The 21,601-nt window shown below is 59.9% G+C and overlaps 1 protein-coding gene across 5 annotated transcripts; it reads left to right on the top strand.

Annotated features, from left to right (window-relative positions):
* The first annotated feature begins 12 nt into the window (after window positions 1–12).
* CBFA2T3 (CBFA2/RUNX1 partner transcriptional co-repressor 3) lies at window positions 13–21,446 on the top strand. Of its 5 annotated transcripts, XM_072346440.1 has the most exons (13): window positions 5,680–6,079; window positions 6,861–7,031; window positions 11,667–11,813; window positions 12,764–12,841; window positions 13,231–13,472; window positions 14,189–14,278; window positions 14,949–15,130; window positions 15,693–15,931; window positions 16,022–16,107; window positions 16,219–16,414; window positions 16,534–16,602; window positions 16,710–16,900; window positions 17,699–21,446. In XM_072346440.1, the coding sequence occupies exons 3-13, from the start codon at window positions 11,693–11,695 to the stop codon at window positions 17,975–17,977; spliced, it is 1,773 nt and encodes a 590-aa protein (XP_072202541.1). In that variant the 5' UTR covers window positions 5,680–6,079; window positions 6,861–7,031; window positions 11,667–11,692; the 3' UTR covers window positions 17,978–21,446. The 5 variants fall into 5 exon arrangements, with proteins under 5 accessions (XP_072202537.1, XP_072202538.1, XP_072202541.1 ...); XM_072346436.1 differs by lacking the exons at window positions 5,680–6,079; window positions 6,861–7,031 and adding an exon at window positions 13–272; XM_072346438.1 differs by lacking the exon at window positions 6,861–7,031.
* Window positions 21,447–21,601: the final 155 nt, after the last annotated feature.

A 21,601-nucleotide genomic window follows, 5' to 3' on the forward strand; every position in this document is an offset into this window, starting at 1 on the left:
CCCCTCGCCATGGGACTCGGTGCTGCTGCCACCGCGGGCCCGGCGGTCACACGAACGGCCGTGGCAGTGGGGCAGGCACCGTACGGGCAGGACGCCCTGCACTGCGCTGCACCTCAGTGAGCCCTGCGGCACGCAGCCTGCCCGGCGTGGCTCCTACGGTGACACAGAGCTGTGCAGGAACAGGCTGGCTGTGCCACGCACTGCTGGCACCGCTGTGATGCCCGGGGGCACTGCCAGGCTTGAAGGGCAGCCATTTGGCAGGACCAGCCCAGGTAAGAGCGAGGTGGATGCGGGGAGATGGGGGCTGTGGCTGACACACATGTGTGCGTCATGGTGATGGTGACTCGTCCCGATGTCACCAGGCTGGGCAGCAATGGGTAACCTATGGGGTGTCCCCCTGTGGGCTGGTGGCAGTGAGAGGGCATGGCTGAGTCTGCAACATTGGCAGAAGGCAGCATGAGGACCTGCTTGGTGCCAGCCCCGCAATTTTCCATTCTGTAATGAGCAATCAGCTGTGATTTTATCCTGTCTGTGGGGTTTGAACCCTCAGTTTGCCTGGTGATTTCTGTCACTATGGGGTCATCAGCCCACGTGCTGCTCAGGAGCACATCGTTGCGCTCACACTGTCGCAGTGGCATCAGGTCCAGCCCGGTCGCTCTCCAGGTGCTCCTTGCAGCACCAGGGCCAGTTGCAGGGTCTGTGGGTCCCCATGTGCTGTGCTCTGCACCCCCAGCCCCATATCTGGGCACCCGCTGGGCTGTGCCGGGCGCGGGAAGGAAAGCGGCTGCCGGCTGAGTCACCGGCGTTTGTCTGCCCTGAGTGAACAATGCTGGCCCTCTGCCTTGCTTCCCTTTGCTCACCCCTTTTCCTGGCGGTAGCGAGCTCTGTGGCACCATGCACCGGGCGCAGCACCTTGCAGCAGCCACAGCACCATGCATCAGGAGCAGCATCGGGCACCATGCATGCAACCATGCACCAAGTGCAACGCCATGCATCAGGCACAGCACCATGCACTGGGAGCTGAACTGTGTGCAGAACCATGCACCAGGTGCAGCATCATGCACCAAGTGCAGCTCCCAGTTGAGGCACAGACCCCCCACATGCCAAGGGCTGGGGGTGCCCCCTCTCTGGCAGCAATGGGGACCACAGGCCTGGTGTAGGGATGGCGCTGCTCGCCCTGTCTTGGCACACACCCGGTGCCGCCCGCAGAGCCCCAACACTCAGTGCATCCCAGGGCTGATAACACAAGGCTGACTGGAAGGGTGCAGCGAGAGGAGCCGTGCAGATTGCTGCTGCCTGGCAGAGCTGCCGGTTGGAGGCTTGGCAAGAGAAATGTTTGTTTTGTTGGCCAAATATCTCGGCAAACTTCCTGATTTGCTCGCGGCCAGCCAGGAGCCGATAGGGCTGGTGGGGCCGTTGCTGCTCCTCACTGCGGCGTCGGCGCGCGGAGCTGTTATCTCGGATGCGCAGCGGGCAGGGAAGAGGTGGGGAAAGGGAAATGAAATACAACAGAGGTGGCACATTTTTCGCTGGTGATAAGGAGCCCTGCTTTTAGCCTGGGAACCTGGAATCAGCGCAGGTGGACAAAGGCCGCTGCAATGTCTGCTGCTGCTGCAGTGCAGCTGGACCTTGTAATGCAACTCAGAGCTGTTGGGCAGCTCTGCTGTGAGCACGGCACGGCACATGGCACAGCATGGTGCTGCTGTGCTGCCCCAGAGCAGGCTGCACTGGACTAACTCTTCCTATGGATTTTGCAGGGTCCTGACTAGCTGGAAGTGCAATGCAAACTAATTAAATCCCCATCGTTAATAGGCTGTGGTAGTTTGACAAGCAGAAGGGGGGCTGCTGTGCTGCGGTGGGGCTGAGAGATGGGCCTTAAGGCACAGAGAAGCTGCAAGCACAGCCCCAGCAGCTTGGAGGCTCAGTGCACACAGAGGGATGGTGACACATCCCGGACCCCCAGTGCCTGAGCTGTGCTGTGCTCTTTGGTGTGGGACGATAAGCAGTAGGGCCTGGCTTCCATGGGAGCACTCCCAAACAGCAACGAATCTGTCCAGCCCAGCAGCAGGGGAAGGCAGGCACAGCCAGAGCAGAGCCCCATCCCTCAGCAGAGCTGGCGGCAGCCGCTTCCTGCACAGCAGATGTCCCTGCAGCGGATGCAGCTGCGGCGGGCGATAGGCAGCAGGGCGAGCTGCCTCCTCCAGCCACTGGCTGCCCACCAGCCCTTATCTCTCCTGTGCCACCCCTGCCCACTCAGTGCATGGGAAGAGGGGCTCCGGCCCCAACTGCTCAGGGGAGAGCACTGAGGGCTGCAGAGCAGCTCCTGCAATGCGTCCAGGGATGGATTTAGGAACTGAGGTTAAAGCCCACTCGATGCATGCATGCACCGAGGTGGTGGGGCTGTGCATTGCCCAGTGCCTGCTGCGTGGCCTGCTCTGTGCTGCAGGGAAGCACCTGGTGATGCTCAGCCTGACAAGGTGCTCAGATCTTTGGAGGCAGCAGATTGGATGGGGGAACCCAGACGGGCAGGCAGACACGCAGGATGACACCGGAAACCTGAGGGCATGGCTGGGTGCCTTCACCCCCAGACGAGCCCCAGTGTGGGGCACGGGGTGACTCAAGGAGTGGGGAGGGGAAGGCATGAGGAAAGCAGCACCGAGGGCTGCAATCTGCTCTTGGAGATCCCAAAGCTGTGCCAAAGGGGAACCCTCCGCCTGGGGTTGCTCCTTGGCAGCTCCCCAAGCCCTGTGCAGATGGACATCCCTCCTCCATCCACACACTGAGCCAGGCATGATGTGTTCTGGTGCTGCCATCACCCATGGCACCACTGGAACACTGCTGCAGGGACGATGCTTGGTGGTGGGAGATGCCACCTCCCCAAACAAAGAGACAACGTGTGCACACTGAGCCCTCAATTGGCAGTGGCACAACAGGCACAAAGCCACATAGTCGTTATAGAAGGTTCCAGTCCCTCTGGAAACCCACAAGGGCGGTGGGGCCCATCCTGCCAGCCCCAGATTTGCAGGGGAAGGATTCCAGTGCTGTGCTGGGACAGATCCTGGCTATCATCCCCTTGCAGGAGCTTATCTACCAGCCTGGCTGCTTGTGCTGCTCTCCCATTGCTGCAGAGCTTAGGGGGGGAGAGGGGATGGCTGTGTCGTCCCCATGTGCTGGCCCATGGGATCCACACATGCCCATGGGAGTGCTGAACTGGGGGGTGGGGGGTAGGAGGACACGAAGGGGTTAACCTGGCTGGAAGTTTGCTCCCTCTCAGCAGTGATTTAAACCAGACCGAAAGGTTCTGTCATCCATCACACTAACAGCCAGATCGTTGTGTTTTAAAGTGTCTGTAATTGCAGCGATGCTGAGAGCAGGAGAGAGATAAAGGCTGAGGAGATGCAGGTGGGGGGGCACAGGGCTGGGAGCGGAGCCCCTCCTCGGTGGGGACGGAGCACCCCGGTAGGTGCTGCCACACTTGAGAGCATCCACCAACAGCACGGAGCCACCCATTATGGGTGCAGGGTTTGGGGGCAGAACCCAAAGGCTTTATGCTCCCAATACTGCCTTTATCTCACAGCGACTGCACCACCACTGTCCCCTCTCCATGTGTTGGGGGGGGACAGAGGGTGACATCCCTCCCCGGTGAGGAGGTGGCCGTGGTCCCTCTGTCCCAGCAGCCACGTGCTGCCAGGCCGACGGGGCGTTATTAACATTCAGCCGAAGCCCTCGGAATGAAGCAGGCTGACACAAATGTTTATTTTCGCAGCGGTGAATTATGACTTCAATAGACCCAAATTACAGGGCTGCGCGCGACGAATGGAAACGCAGCGGCCTCTGGCACCCAAACGGCACCGGGTGGCACATGAGCCAGCAATTGGGAAGGTGGGGGCTATTCCCAGGGATGGGGGGGGAGGAGGGGAGCTGGGACAGCACAGGGCGGGCTGTGCTTATGGGGGTCACCAGGCAGGCACTTACCTGGGGGTTTCACAGCAAATCCAGCAGCTCGCAGGGCATCCCCATGGCCTGCTCCCTGCTCTCCTGCTGCAAAGAGCAGTGATAGGAATCAGAGCATCACTGGGGAGCACTTTAGGAATTGCTGGGTGCTCCACCATGCATGCACCCTGTGCCCAAACGCACCCACGATGCTGCATTTGCATGTGCCAGCTGGGGCTGCTGCTGCTGCTGCACTGCAGAGCTGTGCTGCTCAGCCCCAGAGGGTCCTGGGGAAGCCCAGAGCTGGGAGCTGCAGTGTGCAGGTGGGCAGAGAGGCAACGCAAATAGGATTGCTGTATGCAGGGTACACGGCAGCAGGAGTCTGTGGGGAGAGGGATGCTGTTCAGGCTGGTTTGAGGGACTGGGATGTCCCAGCTTGCAACTCGCTGTGGTGCAATTGGAGCTTGGCATGCAGTGGCCATGCAATGGTCATTTAGTGGCCGTGCAGTGGTTGCAGAGCGGCTGTGCAATAACCAAGCCGTGGCTGTGTGACAGCTGTGCTGTGGCCACACCACAACCACGCAATGCCCAGGGCAGTGTCTGTGCAGCAGCTGCACAGCTGTTCCGCAGCGTTGGTGCCACGCAGCACCCGGCAGCAGTTGTGCAATGCTGGTGACACTCAGCCTGGCAGCACTGCCACCATCCCCAGTGCCCGTGCTGTGGGAAGAGGTGAGGATGACTGATGCAAGAAGCAGACAGGCACTGCACGCAGCAACTTGCAGAGGGAGGCAGCTGCCAAGCAGAGCGATTACGCAAAGAGGCAGGGCTTCACTGGCAGGGAAATTAGCAGGGCTTGCGTTACCCGCTGCACAAGGCAGCAACAACATTGTAGTAGGACTTGGAGAAGGAGGGACACCCTTAACGTTGCCCCCCCATTGCAGGCACAGGGTGCCCAGCAGCACCCAGCTGTGCAAGAAAGCTGTGCTAAGCATTGGGGTAGGCAGGGAGCCCCATACCCCACTAATGTGCACAGCTGGCCCCAGGGAGCCCAGCCAAGGAGGTGTGGGTTGGGGGCATCCCATGGCCAGGCAGGGTTGGGTGCACGGATTGGGGGTGCACAGATGCTGTGTGTGTGGCTGCTCCTGCTGCACCCTGAGCATCCCTGGGGCAGCGGGGGAAGGAAGCAAAGCAACCCCAGCCCCTTGCAGTCCCCAGCCCTCGCATGTCCCTTGCCATCCTCCAGCCCCATGCAGACATCTCCCATCCCCATGCAAACCCTCACCCCAACCCCTTACATCCTCCCAGGACACGTGCAGCCCCCAACCCACACCTCCCCCCGCAGCTTTGCAACCCTTGCAGATCCCTGAACCTTTTACAGACTCCGGCTCTCTGCAGCCCCCAAACGTGAGGGCTGGGACGGGAGGGAAGCAAGACTCCCGATCCTGGGCAACCCACCCAGCTCTATGCAAGATCCCCGACCTTGTGCAACCAACCCCTTGGGTTCCGCGCCCCCCATGCAGCCCCCCCGACCCCTCGCATCCCTCACACCCCTGTGCAAACCCCCGATCCGTGCACTCCGCGCATCCCTCCTGTCCCGAATCCCTTCCACCTTCGCTCTCCCTACACCCCCCTCACGTCTCCCCGAACCCCCCCGCTCGGGCGGCGGTGGCGGTGCCGGCGTGGGGCGCCCCCTAGCGGCGGCGGCGGCGGCGCCGGGTGTAAGGCAGCGGCGCGGGCGGGCGGCGCTCACTCCGGGGCGGGCGGCGGCGGCTGCGGGCGGCCCATCCCCGCACGGGAGCCCGGCCGCGGGACCCCGTGGCCGCTGCACGGCGCCGGGGGATGGGCCGGAGGGCAGAGCGCAGGGGGCGAAGCGCCCCGAGGATTTGAGCGGTTTCTCCGCTTCCCGACCCGCGTTCCTCCCGCCGTCCGTCCCCCCCACCCCACCCCCCTCGCCGGGGGCAGCGCCCCGACCCCCGGGCTGGCGGCTCCCGGAGGTTCCGGGCGCGGGGGGCAGGTGCCGGGGGGAGCCGCCGCCGTCTCGGGGCCGCGCTCCGCCCGCCTCGGCCTTAACGGGGCCGCGGGGCCGCCGGGGTCCGCCGCCGGTTCTCCCCGCGGTCTCCGCTTCGGGACGTACCTCCACGGGACGGTGAGTGCCGGGGAGCGGGGAGGGGTCGGGGCCGCTCCCGGTGCGCGGGGCTCGGGCTGCCGTCGGTGCCGCGGAGCGCTCCCGGAGCGCCGCACTCGGGATCGCCGCCGGTCTCGGAGAAAGGGGGACGGGAACGCCGGCGGCGCGGAGCCCGGTGCGGTTCCTCGCCTTGCGGAGCCTCGTCCGTGCGCTGCGGGGCTGCGGGGCGCTCCCCCGGGGCGGGGCGCGGTGCGGGGACCGCTGCTCGGCCGGCGTCTGCGTTCGGCTCCCGTCGTTTGGCTGCGGGCAGAGCGCAGCCGTGAGCCCCGCACCGCCCCGAGCTGCCCGCACGGCTGCGGGAGGCGTTGCTGCGAAACTCGGCGGGCGCGGAGCTCGGTGCCCCGCCGGTGGATTTGGCTGCAGGAGGTGCACGGGGCGGCGGGGTGGCACCGGGGAATGACCGCACCGCCCCGCACCGCTCCGACCCCGCGGCCCCGCACCGCTCCCACGCGCTTTTCGCTGCGGGTTTTGGGACGGGGTGGGTTTTTTTTTCCGCTCTTAACCGAGGAAAAAAGCAACTTTGCAACTTCCCTTCAGTGTTACGGAGCCGCCGCCGCTTCATTTTGTTTTCTTAATTTGGGGTCACGTGCGCGTTGACAGTGCCTTTGAATCTGAGCGATGGTTTCGTCTCCAGCTCAGAAGGAGCTCCGCAGCTCTTCCCTCCGTTGATTTCCCTCCGCTCGGGAACAAAGAGAGATTTTTTCTTCTTTTTTCTCCCTTTCCCACCACCTTTAACCCAAAGGAATATCAATTCCCCGCTCCTTTGTCGAGCGACTCGAGGACCAAACGCCGCCGTTCCGCTTTGGGCGCGGAGATGCTGCGGAACCGTCCCGGAATCGCGCAGCGGTCGCGGAGCAGCAGCGAGGGGCAGCGCTGAGAACCCCGGCAGCCGCAGCCCCGCAGCGCCGCTCGGGTGAGGATCCGCACCCCTACAGCCCCGAGTTTGGGGGCCGCGATGGTTTGGGTCGAGCAGAGCGCTGGGGCTGTGAGTCCCTCCGTTTCCGTGCCGGGGGAAGCGAGGGGGGTGTTGGGGGCACGTTGTGTTTAGTAAATGTGCGCACAGGGAGGAGGAGGCGGAATGTTTTCCTATGGGGCTGGGTGCTGCCGTGAGGTTGGGTGCCGGTGTGCGGCGCGGCGAGGCCTCGCGTGGGTGCAGGGTTTGATTTGTTGAAGAGTTTGAGGGTGGAGGGTGCAAAAATGCCCCGGTGCTGCGTGCGGAGCTTGGGGAGGGGGCTCGGGGCGCTGGCAGCTCAGGGTGGGCTGTGCTGGGCTGTGCTGTGCTGTGCGCACCCTTGTTGGCTTCACCGTGGCAATGAGCGGTCAGCTCCACGCAGCTCATGCTCACGGGTGCCCCGAGTGCTGTAGGACCCCTGGAGGAGAGCTCCCCGTGGCACAAGGAGGGGGGCACGCGGGTCGCAGCCACCGGCACTGATTCAACCCCTGGCCGGACGGGTGCAGCTGTGGCACAAGCACGGTTTGAGCGGCTCGGGGCCTGACCCTGCAAGGCAGCGCTGGGAGCTCGGTGCAAAGCTGGAGTGTCCGCAGCGCTGGGATGGAGGCTGAGCTGGCGGTGCTGCCCCTGTCCGGGTCGGGGCTTATTTTTGGATTTCCTGGAGCTCGTTTGCTGCCTCCCCTCCCAGCCTTCTCGGCCTCCCCAGGGGCAGCCCCACCTTGACGAGCCCGCAGTTTCCCTTTGGAAGATGCTGACCAACGTTTCCAGAAAGCATCCAAAGGATTTCCTGTTTATTTTGCAAAATTCTCATTAATATTTTTCTTTTTTTTTTTTCCCCCTCCTGCTTTTATTGCATTAAATCTCACACGGGTGAAATTGCCTTGAGATGGAGCCTGCAGTTAAAGAGACACAAAGAGTTTGGAGACGCAGCAGCCCAGAGGCTGTGGGGGTGCTTTGCTGGACCCTTCCTCCCCAGAGCCATCCCCATCCCAGTGCTTGTAGGGCCGCTTGTAAGGATGAGGCCACCCTTGGACACTGCAGAAAAGATGGCACGGAGTGTTTTAACCTGGGGCTGACACTGTGACCCCATGGTGTGCCCATAGCCGTGGCACAGAGACGTGGCCATTGCATGGGGACGTGGCCCCATGATGTGCCCTTACCCACTGCACTGGGATATGGCCATCTCACAGGGATGTGGTTTGCAGCCGTGGACGCCTCCCGTCTGGGCAATGCTTTGGAGAGCTCAGCCCCACACGTTCCCATGCTAACCGTGGTGCTGTTTGCTCGTGGTGTTTAGAGAGTCTATTTAATTCCCAGGTGCACAGACAGCTGGGGAACGGCACGGTGGGGTGTGCGTGTGTGTGTGTGCGCCATCTCCTCCTGCAAACTGCTGGCGGTGGGGCACAGCGCTGGGCAGCGGGGCAGGGTCCGTCCTGCGCTCCCCCATCACCGCTGGGTCGGGTCCTCAGCTGGAGAGGCACAGGGACACGGGATCCCGTTCCCAGCGCACGGTCCCACGCTGAGTCACGCGCTCCGGCGCTCGGTCCCGAGACGCTTTTCCAGGCAAAGGCTGAAACGCACAAAATGTTCGACTTGTAAAATATGTAGCGTGAGAAAATAGCCTTTTCTGCTCTCCTCCTCGCCGCCGCCGCCGCCGCTCCCCCTGCCCCATCTGCTCGCTTGGAACGCAGCCCGCAGCCCGAAGGGGGGGGGAAGGGGAGGGGGGGGGAACCGCGAGAGCGATGCAGCTGACGGCACGGGGGTCACCCGGTGATCAGCGCCGCGCTGGGGAGCGGTGCCACCCCGCATCCATCACGGGGCGCACCGCGGCTGCGTCGGGTCCGAGAGGATGATGCGCGGGGAAAGCGTCCTCCTTCCTCCCTGCGTGCTCCTGCGGGCGTCTCTCCCCCCTCTGGGTGCGTTGCGGGGGGATGCGGCCGTTCCCAGGGCATGGGAGGGGGTTTGAAGCGGGGCGTCACGGGGAGGCCATGGGAAATACCCTACGAGGAACCCGGGAGGGAGCCGAAATCCCCGGAGCTGGCGACGAGCCATTGTTTTCACCAGCCACCTTAATCCATCATTATCTGGGCATATTTCGGATCTTTGCCAAGAGCAAGGTGGGAAGGGGGGGCTGCGAGCATGCTTTCCCTATTCCCCTGCCATCCTTTTTGCTGCCTGTGTGTAATTAACAGAGTAATTAAAAACAGGATGAGTTAATTGGTATTCATTTATGTGGCAGATGTTTTTAATTGAGATACGAAACAATTTACCTGTTTACATAAACAATAGCAAATGAAGGCTTGTAAAACAGAGAGGGCTTTTTTCTTGTGGGGCTGGGGATTTTTTTCCCTTCTTAGTTCTTTTTTTAAGGACAATCGGAGTGCCCTCCATCTCCCCTCCCCTCTCCCACTGTGCTGGCTGGGAGCTGCAGTTAGGTTGGGTTGAGTTGGACTGGTTTGTGTTGCAAGGCGCAGTGCCCGTGGACTGTGGGCACTCCGTGCTGCTGGTCTGCTGCCCACGGGCTGGGGACTGCCCTGGGGGTATCTCACTTTCAATCTGCCAGCAGTTCACCCTCTGTGACTGCTCTGTGACCCCATCGTCTGTCTGCAGAACCCTTTTAGATGTGGGATAGCTCTTTGGTCAGCAGCATCCTTCCAGCACCACGATGCTCTGTGTCCTCACTGGTGTCACCCCTGTGGTCACAGTGTCCCCAGGGTGGGGCCTTTCCCCGTGCTGGGGCTGAGTCCTCAGGCTGGTGGCAGCACTAGGGAAGGTTTGGCTTGGTGAGCATCCCTGTGAGTATCTTCATGAGCATCCCAATGGGCATAGCCCTGAGCATTCCATGGACATCCCTATGGGCATCCCAATGAGCATCTCTATGGGCATCTCCATGATCTCCCCATAAGAATCCCTATGGGCATCCCAATGAGCATCTGCATAGCCTCAATCGTGTGACCCCAGCTGCTCCCTGAGCTGCTTCCTGGGATGGGATACCCAGCACCCCCATAACCATGTTCTGCAGCAGGAAGGCAGCAGGGTGGCTGTGCCCCCACACCCCCACGTGTGTTCCCCCGACCCCTGCCCGGTCGCACACGTGGAGCTGCCGCTGGCGCAGTGCTGCCCTAACGCACTCCAGATGGAGCAGCTCCGGCCCTCGCAGTCCTATCTGGGAGTTGTTCTTGGCCCCCGTGGCACCAGCAGCTGAGCAGCAGGAATGCTTTCCTTTGTTTGGGAGGCAGCCTGGCTTCGGGAGACGTCGCCTCCAGCATCTGGATTTCATTTGTGGCCATTTGGAGAGCATGAAAGATGCTGTTCTTTTAATTCCCTTTTAACCCCTTCATCACCAAGAGCTCTCTGACCCAGCCCCGTGCTGGAGGATGCAGAAGGGGTGCAACCACCCCGCGTGCTGTGCAGCCCCTATGGGTACAAGCCCTGCTGTCCTTGTCCCCAGCTGCCCCATTGAGCAGAGGGGCAGCCGTACCACATGGTGCCTGCAGTGGTGGCACAGCCATCATGATGTGGGGACCGTGCCCAGCTCAGCATGCTGGGGGTTAAACCCTGTGTGTGACAAATGGGGTTTGGGGGCGCGGGGGTCCGGCATCCCATTCCCATGGGGGAGGCAGGGTGGGGTGTGGCGGCAGAGAAAAGACTAATCCTTTTATTTTTATATTATTACTTATTCATCTGGGCTGCGCTGAGCCTAATGGAAACCAGATGTAGGAAAACAGACACAGCCCCGAGCGGCTGGGACAAATTACCCCAAAGGAAAAAAAAAAAAAGAAGAAGGAAAAGAAAAAAGAATAATAAAATGGGGGGGAAAAAATTCCAGCAGAGGTTGAGCGGAGCTGGGCAAACATTGCCACGTTTTGGGGGTCGAGTGTGAGCACTGGCTGTGACCCCTGAGAGGGACAGAGGGACACGTGGCCGACAGCAGGGTGCTGTCACTTGGGAGGGCACTGGGGGGCAAAGAGTGGGGTGTACAAAGGGAGAGGCAGCGTCCTGCTGTGGGGGCAGTGCCACCCAGCATGGCTTTGGGCACTCCTGGGCTCCAGTGCTGAGAGGTGCCTCATTTTGGAGCCATCTCTTGCTGCTGTGCCCTCATGGCGGTGTTTGGACTGTGAACACAGCAGGAAAAATTTATGGCTTGGAGAGGAGGGGGGAGAAAAGGAAAGAAACCACACGCCCAGACACGGCGGTTCCGCGGGTGTTTGTTCAGCTTCGTGGAAACTCTTCTCCCGGTGGGGAGTGTGGAACAGCCGTGTTGGCGCCGCCATTCTCCGGCATGGGGACAGGGCTGGATGGGGACAGGGCTGGATGGGCACCCTGTGCCAAATGGGTGCTGCTGGGCTCAGTGCCATCTCTAGGGCTGCCCCCTGAGTCCCCCATCTCACGCCGTTTGCCCTCGGGGCTGAGTGCTGCTCTGCTGTTGGATGCACCATGTGTCCGTGCGCCATCTCACCACCCCACATTGTGCACAAGGTGCCGTGCCCCGCACTCCCACCCCACTTTGGGCCTGGAGACGCCCCAGAAAGGCCCACGGTCCCCATTGTGCCCAACCCACCCAGGTGCCGCTCACCACCCACCCTGTCCCTGCAGACCCCGCCGCACTGCGGGCCGCCACCATGCCTGACTCGCCAGCTGACATCAAGACGCAGCCCAGGTCCACGCCGCCCAACATGCCGCCACCGCCGCCCGCCGTCACGCAGGGAGCCACACGTCACCCCTCCTTCACACCCAGCACCAGTGAGTATGGGGATGGGGATTGGGATGGGGATGGGGTAAAGTTGGGCTTGTGCCGTGCTGGGGGTGTGTGATATCCTCATGCCATCCATGTGCCAGAGTGGGGATTGAGACTGCGTGCGCTCTGCCTGTTCCCCAGGAGATGCTTGGGGATGGGGACGTCCAGGTCTCTCTCCTGTTGTGTGGTCATCAAATGGGAGCAGTGCTGGCACAGCCTTGGGTGCAGAACCACCGCAGGGTGCTGGGACAGCATCACAGCCCCACATGGGGAGGGTCCTCCTGCCTGTATCTGGGTCATGGCGTGCTGCCATCAGAGTGTTTGTAGTTGGGGGGAGCCCCGGCCACACCAGTGCTCTGTGTGCACATTGTGTGCCTGCAGGACTCACATTCGGGTTGGTCCCAATGCTGATGTTGCAGCCCCGGGATACAGATAGGCAGCTCAGGTGGGCAGGGGACAAGGCAGTCCCTGCCACCAGCGCTGCTGTGGCTTGCCAAGGTCTCTCTGTAAGCACACGCATGCCTGTGCCTCCTTCTTGCATAGAAACCCCATCAGGGATGAAACAGCCCCAAAACGATGCCCCAGCCCCAGCCCTGCTCCCTGGTTTTCCCCACTTGGTCCCAACCAGATGTCCTCTAATTAGAAATCAGATTGCGCCCGTCTGCTCTCTGATGGGTTTTGCTTTTTAATCTCAGCCCTCCCGTTACGGGCATCCCCATCCCATTGGTGTGGGCACCCTGCTACTGCCCCGGCCCTGCTTTGGGGCAGCGTTTTGGCTTGTTCTGACCCTCATGGAAGTTTTGCAAGGGACCCAATGGGGCAGTGGAGCACCCGCTGTGTTCCAATGGGACGCATGGAGTTGTGCCCATGGTGCTGTGCACAAACCCGGGTCCCCCCCCAGGCTGAGAGCTGCCCCTCTGCTCTCTCATCACAGCGTGTTTTATTTTGCTTGCAGATCGAGACGCTGTCCCTCCGACGTTTCTTCCTCGCGGCCGTTTTCATGGTTGCTTGAAATGGTCGATGGTCTGTCTCTGTAAGTAAAGTGAAGCACACGCTCTCATGAGAGACCCGAGATGCAGCGCTGCCCCCGGCCCCTCTCCTTACCCCCATCCCAAAGATGCACACCCCATCCCCGTGCCGGCTGAGGGACATGTGTGGCAGCTAACTTAGGAACGCACCTGTCATGGGAATAAAAGCAGTTGTGGCCACAGGGTTATTTTAGGCCCCTCTTTAGTGTGGTGTGGCACCGCAAGGTCAGTGCATGCGTGGGGCATGGCTGTGCTGCTCGGTACTGTGGGATGGGAGTGGGGCATCGGGTGCTGCCCCCAACCCTGTGCTCTCTGACCCAAAGGGACCCCATCGCCGTGGTACCCACAGGATTCTCAGGCCCCCCCATCCCTCATCTCTCCTCTCCTCTCACAGTGATGAACGGCAGCAGCCACTCACCCACTGCCATCAATGGGGCCCCGTCCACCCCCAATGGGTTCAGCAATGGGCCGGCCACCTCCTCCAGCGCCTCGCTGTCCACCCACCAGCTCCCACCAGCCTGTGGAGCCCGGCAGCTCAGCAAGCTCAAGCGCTTCCTCACCACCCTGCAGCAGTTTGGCAACGACATCTCGCCTGAGATCGGGGAGCGGGTGCGCACCCTCGTCCTGGGGCTCGTGGTACGTGCATGGGGAGCAGCAGGGGATGCTCCAGCCCTGGGTCTGTCTGGGATGGAGATGATGGGTGGTGATGATGCTCAATCTTTAGCGTTAGGTTAGATATTAGGAGACATGGGCTGAAAAGAAAAGCTGTGTGTGCCCCATGCTTGGGAGAGCCCAAGGCCAGCTTGGATGGGACTTTGGGCATCCTGATCTGATGGATGCATCTGCGTCCATGGCAGGGAGCTGGAACTGGATGTTCTCTAAGTTCCCATCCAACCCAGCACAACCCAACCCATTCTATCATTCTATGGCTCTGTGATCTTTAAGATCTATTCCAACCCAATCATTATGGCTCTATGATCTTTTTGGTCTCTTCCAACCCAACTCAATATATTCTGTCATTCTGTGGCTCCGTGATCTTTCAGATCCTTCCAACCTGATCTTTTCCATGGCTCTACAATCTTAAAGACCCTTCCAATCCAACCCATTCCATATCTCTGTGATCCAACACAACCCATTCCACCGCTCAATGATCTTTAAGGACCATTCCAAACCAAACCAACCCATTCTATGGTCCATGATTCAACAATACGGTTAAATGGCAAGAAGAAGCCCCTTGGTGCTGCAGTGCCTTAAGTTCTGGATAAACAGAGGCACCTTGCAGGTTCTGCATAGCAGAGGGTTCCCCTGGGGCAGCACGGGGGGCTGGGGCTGAGTGGGTGCTGTCCCCACAGAACTCCACGCTGACCATCGAGGAGTTCCACGCCAAGCTGCAGGAGGCCACCAACTTCCCACTGCGGCCCTTCGTCATCCCCTTCCTGAAGGTGAGTGCCCCGTCTGTCCCTCCCATGGGGCTGTCCGCAGTAAGACGTGGGACGTGGACTGTCTGCAAACCATTTGCAGTTCATTTCAAAATCCTCCTTTTGGACATTTTCTTTCATTATTTTCTTTTCGCCCAGCGCTGCCATTCCTGGCAGACGTTCTGGCCCTGTAAGCTGGGAAATGCTGAACCTGTGCCTCCTCCCCACTTACGCACCCTTTGCTGCCCTTCAACGGGGCTGCCTGCGAGGGGACAGCAGAGCATCCCCAAGGCCGGCACCCTGCTCCCAGCTGCTCCCACCCTGTGCTCCAGCTGCTTCCCATTAGGCTCTAAGTGCAAGCAGCCGGGCGCGGCGTGCTTCCCAGACTCTGGATTTTTTGGTTGGTTGGTTGGGTTTTTTTATTCGGGGTTGTTTCCCCAGCCAGGGAAAAGGGCGGTGTGCGTCTCTGCCTCGCGTTAACGTGTTGGACAGATGGGGGTTTGGCTGTGGATCAGCTGCCTGAAGAGAAAAGCAGAGCTGGCAGCCGGAGCACCTGGCTTACATGTGTTCCTGCTGCTCCGCCGCCGCTGCTCTGAGAGCTATGAGGATGGATGGGGGTGGCTGCTTTTGGGGCAGCTTTTGTGGAGCCGTGATGAGGTCTGGACTTTTGCTTCCCACCCCCTCCTCCCTTCAGGCCAATCTGCCCCTGCTGCAGCGTGAGCTGCTGCACTGTGCCCGCATGGCCAAGCAGAGCCCGGCGCAGTACCTGGCACAGCACGAGCAGCTGCTGCTGGATGCCAACGCCTCCTCACCCATCGACTCCTCCGAGCTGCTCCTAGAGGTCAGCGAGAGTGGTAAGAGGAGGACGCCAGACAGGTGAGGATGTGGTTTGTAGGGATGTATCTGTATCGCCCCAATGGGTGGCACGCGGTCAGAGGTGCCAAAGGGGTTCACGGTTCTGGATGAGGTAGTCTGGGATAGGATGCATGGTTTGGGATGGAGGTGCATGAACTGGGGTCTGGTGCTCAGTCCAGAGTGAGGTTGTGTGATTTGCATATGCTGCAATGGTCCATAATGTGAGTGTGAGATCTGAGAGGTGGAGCACAGTCCAGAATGGAGATATGCAGCCAGGGACAGGGTGCATGTCCAGGATGTGGTGCACAGCCTGAGATGAGGATGTGCAGTCTGGAATGGGGGATGTCTTCCGGGATGTGCTGCATGGTCCAGGATCCAGTGCACAGTCTGCAGTGGGGTGCATGGCCTGAGAAGGGGGTGTGTGGTTTGCAGGCCAGAATGGGTGTGGGGGAAGACAGTGCAGGGTGGGGTGGCATGTAGTCAGGGGTGCAAAATGGGTACACGTGTGTGGGGTTGCACACAGATGCTTGGAGACCCCACGGGGACCCCAGGGAACCAACATCCTCTCCCTCCCACCCCCCAGGACCAAAGAGAACGGTTTGGACCGCGACCCCCTGCACCCCGAGCACCTCAGCAAGCGGCCGTGCACCATGAGCCCGGCACAGCGCTACAGCCCCAGCAACGGGCTGAGCCACCCCCCCAATGGGCTGCCACACACCCCCGGCCCCCCGCCCCAGCACTACCGCCTGGAGGACATGGCCATGGCACACCACTACCGCGACGCCTATCGCCACGCCGACCCCCGTGAGCGCCCACGGCCTGGTGAGCTCAGCTCCTTGCTTTGGGTAGATTGGGCACAGTGTGGGGCTGGGAGGGATGCAGAGCTGACTCCCCCCTCCCTCATGCTTGCAGCGGTGCATGGCACACGCCAGGAGGAGGTGATCGACCACCGGCTCACCGACAGGGAGTGGGCAGAGGAGTGGAAGCACCTCAACAACGTACGTAGAGCCCCCTGCTCACCCCCAGCTCTTTTTCCCCGAGCACCCTTTGCTCCCATGGCCCGAACCCAGCATCGCAGCCCCCCAGTCCCACTGTTCCACCCTTTTCAGCTGCTAAACTGCATCATGGACATGGTGGAGAAGACGCGGCGGTCGCTGACGGTGTTGCGGCGGTGCCAGGAAGCCGACCGTGAGGAGCTCAACCACTGGATCCGCCGCTACAGCGACGCCGAGGACATGAAGAAAGGCAGCCCCCCCTCCGCCCGCCCCCACAACAGCTCCTCCAGCTCCGAGGCACCCCAGTTAGGTATTGGCCTGGGGGGCTGCACCCTCACCAGGGTGCTCGTGCCATTCCCCCAGCACAGGGTTGGGATGGATGGGGTGGCTGCTGCTAACGTGTTCCCCCATGATGTTGCTCCTTTGTAGACGTGCATCGGGATTTTGCACCGCGGCCGCTCTCGGGGTACATGCCTGAGGAGATCTGGAGGAAGGCTGGTGAGTGTGGTCCCTCTGTATCCCCTCCTCGTGCCCATGGGGCCAGAAGGAGCCGGGAGCCCCCCAGGTGCCCATCCCCCCTGCCACGCTGCCCACCTCCCTTCCAGAAGAAGCTGTGAACGAGGTGAAGCGGCAGGCCATGTCCGAGCTGCAGAAAGCTGTGTCGGATGCTGAGCGCAAAGCCCACGAGCTGATCACCACTGAGCGCGCCAAGATGGAGCGGGCGCTGGCTGAGGCCAAGCGGCAGGCGTCCGAGGATGCCCTCACAGTCATCAACCAGCAGGAGGACTCCAGTGAGGTGGGATGGGATGAATCATGTGGGACCCACATCTGTGCGTGCCAATGGCACCCCGGGGTGGTGGCAGCAATGCTGTCAGGATGGGAAGAAAAGGGGATTTGGGGAGAAGGGGGCAGAGTTCAGGGTTAGGGTTTATGGTCCTATATGAGGGTGTGCAGTGCAGGATGGGGGCACAAAGCTGGGGATGGGATGCATAATCCAGGATAGGATGTGTGGTCTGGGATGGGGTAAATGGTCCAGAATGGATGCATGATGCAGAATGGGGGTGCACAGAAATGGGATGGGAGTCCAGGAATGGGATGATGCATGGTCCGGGGTTGGAAAGCACAGTTGGATGGGGTGTGTGGTCCAGGATAGGGTGCTCAGTCTGAGATGAGGATGCATAGTCAAGAGTTGGGGTGCATGGTGCAGGGTGGGGTGTATGGTCTGGAATGTGGTATGTGATGAAGGACCAGGGAACAGCCTGCAGGATGGAGTGCATGGTTCGAGATCGGGTGCATGGTCCAAGACTGTGGGAATTCAGTCAGGGATGGGGTGTGTGGTCCAGGATAGGGTTCATGGCCCAGGATTAGGTGCGTGGCCTGTGACTTGGCACACAGTTCAGAAGGAGGTCGCATGGTTTGGAGTGTGGAGTGCATTCGGGAATGGAGATGTGTAGTCTGTGCTGGGGTTTGTGGTGCAGGAATGCAGTGCACAGTGCAGGACCAGGGAGCACAGCCTGGGATGGGCGTGTGGTCTGGGCTGGGTCGGCTGCCCCCTGTCCTCCAGCACTGAGTTTTGTCACCTCTGTCCCCTCAGAGCTGCTGGAACTGCGGGCGCAAAGCGAGCGAGACCTGCAGCGGCTGCAACACCGCCCGCTACTGCGGCTCCTTCTGCCAGCACAAGGATTGGGAGAAGCACCACCACGTCTGCGGGCAGACTCTGCAGGGGCTGCCGGCCCCCTCCGCCCCCACAGCTGTGGGGCAGCCCGAGGCGGTGCCCCCCATGGCCAGCAGCCCCAGTGATGCGGGCTCAGCGGGCGCATCCCGTGCCGGCACGCCGGGCACCCCGGCCCCATTGGAGAGCGCGTCGCGCTGAGCGCAGACTGACACCCATCGCAGCCCTCCGCTCCCATACTGGGTGACCTCCGAACCGACCTCGAGCTCTCAGATAATCCTCACGGATCCTCAAACTGGGCTTTACGTGGAGTTAAGGCAAATACTCATCGTTCTCTGTTCTCTCTGCGGTCTTTGTTTTTTGGCTTTTTTTTTTGGTTGATTGGTGAAACTTTTTTGTTGGTGGTTTGTTGGTTTTTTTTCCCTGCTGTCCTTTGGGCCATCACTGTTCTTTGCTACCCGCTGGGTTTTGGCCTTTATTTTTTTGTTTATATCCAGTTTTCTTTTCCGGATGAGGAGTTCGCTCGCAGGAAGAGGAAGAAGGCTTTGTTTCTTCATCTTCACCTCTTTTGGTGTGTGGTTTTTTTTTCCTTCTTTTTTTTTTTTTTTTGTAAAAAAAAAGAAATAAAAACAAAATAAAAATGAAACCGTCGGACTCTTTGGCTTTAAGAAATTATAAAAAAAAAAAAAAGAAAAAAAAAAAAAAAAGGAAAATCCCAAAAATCAGACACCGCCGAGCCCAATGGAAGCTCACCTGTAACTACCTTGCTAGCTAAGCCAAGAACAGACCAGACCCACCTCTGCTCCAAAGGAAACCCAAAAACCAGACAGATCCAAACGTCTCTCCACTGCCAAAGTTCGTTCCGTTCCGTTGCCGCCCGCTCCGACGCTGCCCCGTCTGCACGAGGCCGGCCGGCCGCACCGGGGGTTGGAAGAGTTTGTTACCATAAAGCAAAAAAAAAAACAAAAGGATCTTTGGGGGTTTGTTTGGTTGGTTTTTGTTCTTTTTTTTTTTTAAGAAAACGACAAAACAAAAAGCAAAAAAAAAATGATATAAATGAAATACAACCCACTAACAAAACAAAGACGCGGCGCTCCCCGTGTGGCCCTGGGGACGTGAGCGGGGACGCGGTGCAGCCCTACCTCTGCCCAACGCTGGAGATGGGAATGGCACGAGGGATGGACCCGGCCGTGCCCAACCCGCTCCCTACATTGGATGTTTTTGGGGTTTAATGTAACGATTTCCAGGAGGGAAGGAGAAATATGGAAGAAAGCAGCACCTCCCCCAGGAGGCGGACAAAGAGCCGGGGGTGATTTTGTGTATCTGGCAGCATTGTACAAAGCGCGGTGAGGACGGAGTGCAATACGGGAAGTGAGCGGCTCCGGGAGGAGGGACCCAGTGCTGCACCTCGACGGGAATGTAAATAGCGTCTGCACAGGTCCAAAAAGTATCTTAACGATGGTGATGGTGATGAGAAGAGACATTTGCCAAATAAAGGATGATGATCCACACGGGAGGATGTGGTGCGTAGGAGCTTAGGCTGAACCGCAAGCAGGAGTCATGTGCTCAATAGGAGCTTTAGTTTTCCGGATTTGCAAAAACCCATCCTGTGTGTTTTCTGTAGGCAGGGGACGAGGAGGGGGTCGGGCTGTTCTGGTTGTGGTGCTGAGGGGCTGTCCGGGCCGTGCCATGGCACGCCATGCCATAATATGATATGCCACAGTGTGCTGTGGTATCCCATGGCATGGTGTGTCATGATGTGCTATGAGGTGCCGTGTCGTGGCCTGCCATGCCATGGTGTGCCATGGTGTGCCACTGTGTGCCATGGGATCCCATGCCATAGCGTGTCATGTGCTGTGGTGTGCCATGGTATGCCATGCCATTATGTGCCATGCCATGGTGTGCCGTAGCATGCCACATCATGCTGTGGTGTGCTGTGCCGTGGTGAGCCATGCTGTGGATGCCATGGTGTGCTGTGCCATGCCATGCCATTCCATGGTGTGCCAGGCCATGCCATGGTGAGCCATGCTGCGGATGCCCCGCCGTGCCATGGTGCCCCGTGCCATGCCATGCCACATCATGGTGCCATCTCCCACCCCCAGCCCCACAGCCAGTCTGTGTGCACCCCAAGACCCCAAGCCGGGGGCCACACCAGGGGCCCCTTGCGTGACTGTTCACTTTATTTATGGTGTGACATATGTAATATTGTCTATTTTTCTTACGTTTCCTGAGAAGAGGTAATATATAAGAGTCTTGCGGGTGCTCCCACAGGGGCCGCCTGCTCCCTGGGTGTCTGTTCCCCCCCCCCCAACCCCGTGTGCCCCCTCCCCACCCTGCGCCGGGGCTCTGCCTCTCTACCTCCGCCTCGCCGGGAAACAGCGGACGGGAGCACTTACACGGCGTCTGCTCTCGTTTCCACTCCTTTTCTGTTTTGCTTTCTTTTTCTTATTATTTTTTAATTATTCTTTTTTTTTTTTCCACTCCTGTTGTTTGTTTTGTTGTTTTGTTTTTTTTTAATTTTTTTTTAATGATTATTATTTTTTAAACAATAAAAATACCCTAACAAACTTTGCATCGAAACCAAAAGCCGAGGGAGGGAGGGAGGGAGGGGAGGGGAAGGGAGGGGAAGGGGAGAAGGGAGGGGAGGGGATGGGCGGCGCGGGCGTCCAAACCAGAACGACAGCTTTAAATTGTGATGTTTCCCAAAAATAACAGTGCTGGGAGGACGGCGGCCGCGGGGGTGGCCGAAGCAGTGCTGCTTCTGTAGGGTTCTGTTCCAAACTGGGGCACTTCTGTAGGGTTCTGTTCCAAACCGGTGCTGGGATGTGCATGGGAACAGGGAAACCCGCTCCTTGCGATGCCTTGGTTGTGTCCCTTGGTGGGGACCCGGGAGGTGGCAGATGGCTGTGCTGTCTGACCCTGGTGTAACTGCATGGCCTGGGGACATCCTGGGTGCTGCTTGGGGACGCAGCGTGCCCTGTGCCAGCTCATGTCACTGCAGCCACCTGCTCCCATTTTGGGTACCCCGTGTGGCTGTAGTGAGGCTCATAGCACAGGGACATTCCACCCGAGGTCCCTGACCCCGCAGGATGGCAGAGCTGTGCTGCGGGCTGCAGGAGGGGGCACAGCACCGCCTGAGTCCCAGCCCACCAGGGCCATGCATCCCCCACCCAAAAAACCCACCTGAAACCAAAGTGCCGCCTCCCAGCAACGCTCCCAGGACCCCAAACCTCCCCAGGCAGCCCCCAGCGGTGTCACCGCCTCCCCCAGCCCATATCCTCAGAGCATCCCCTGCTCCTCACCTGGCTTTGGGGATGGGATGTCATTCACAGCAGCTCTCCTCTGGGACCCCTGTGATGCCAGCCAAAGGCACAGCACCAGGAGGGAGGTGTCTCCCCGGCAGTGCCACAGCAGCCACGGGGATGGGGACAGTGGGGTTCTGCAGGGCTGGGGGCTGAGGGCAGAGCTCTGGCAGTGGCTTTGGGGCCAGCACAGAGAGATGACTTGGTAGGACTTTCCTTCGGCATGCTGTCCCTCCCCCCCTCCCCGTGCTGTTCCCCGCTTTCTCTTTGTGTACTGTATGTTCGATCTGTGAAAGATGTAAACTTTATGATTCAGGTTCTGTCTGTTCTTATCTCTGTATCTGTGTAATAAAAGATGATTTAATATCAACCCGAGGTCTCCGCAGCCTGGGTGTGTGCCGGGTGCCCTGCACCCTCTGCCCCCAGTCTGGGGGGGTTGGGCGTGAGCATCATAACTGGGGACAGTGCTTGCCGTTCCCTACTAGCTGCCCTTCCTCTGGGCTGCCAGAGCATCATTGGAGGG

The sequence above is a fragment of the Excalfactoria chinensis genome, chromosome 11, assembly GCF_039878825.1.
Source record: "Excalfactoria chinensis isolate bCotChi1 chromosome 11, bCotChi1.hap2, whole genome shotgun sequence".
NCBI classification, from domain to species: domain Eukaryota; kingdom Metazoa; phylum Chordata; class Aves; order Galliformes; family Phasianidae; genus Excalfactoria; species Excalfactoria chinensis.

Bases quoted from the DNA above. Each gene is read 5' to 3' on its own strand.
- CBFA2T3 (XM_072346436.1), top strand. From the start codon at position 218: ATGCCCGGGGGCACTGCCAGGCTTGAAGGGCAGCCATTTGGCAGGACC. The intron at 11,814-12,763 runs GTGAGTATGGGG...TTTTGCTTGCAG, and splicing joins CTCCTTCACACCCAGCACCA to ATCGAGACGCTGTCCCTCCG. The intron at 14,279-14,948 runs GTGAGTGCCCCG...TCCTCCCTTCAG, and splicing joins TCGTCATCCCCTTCCTGAAG to GCCAATCTGCCCCTGCTGCA.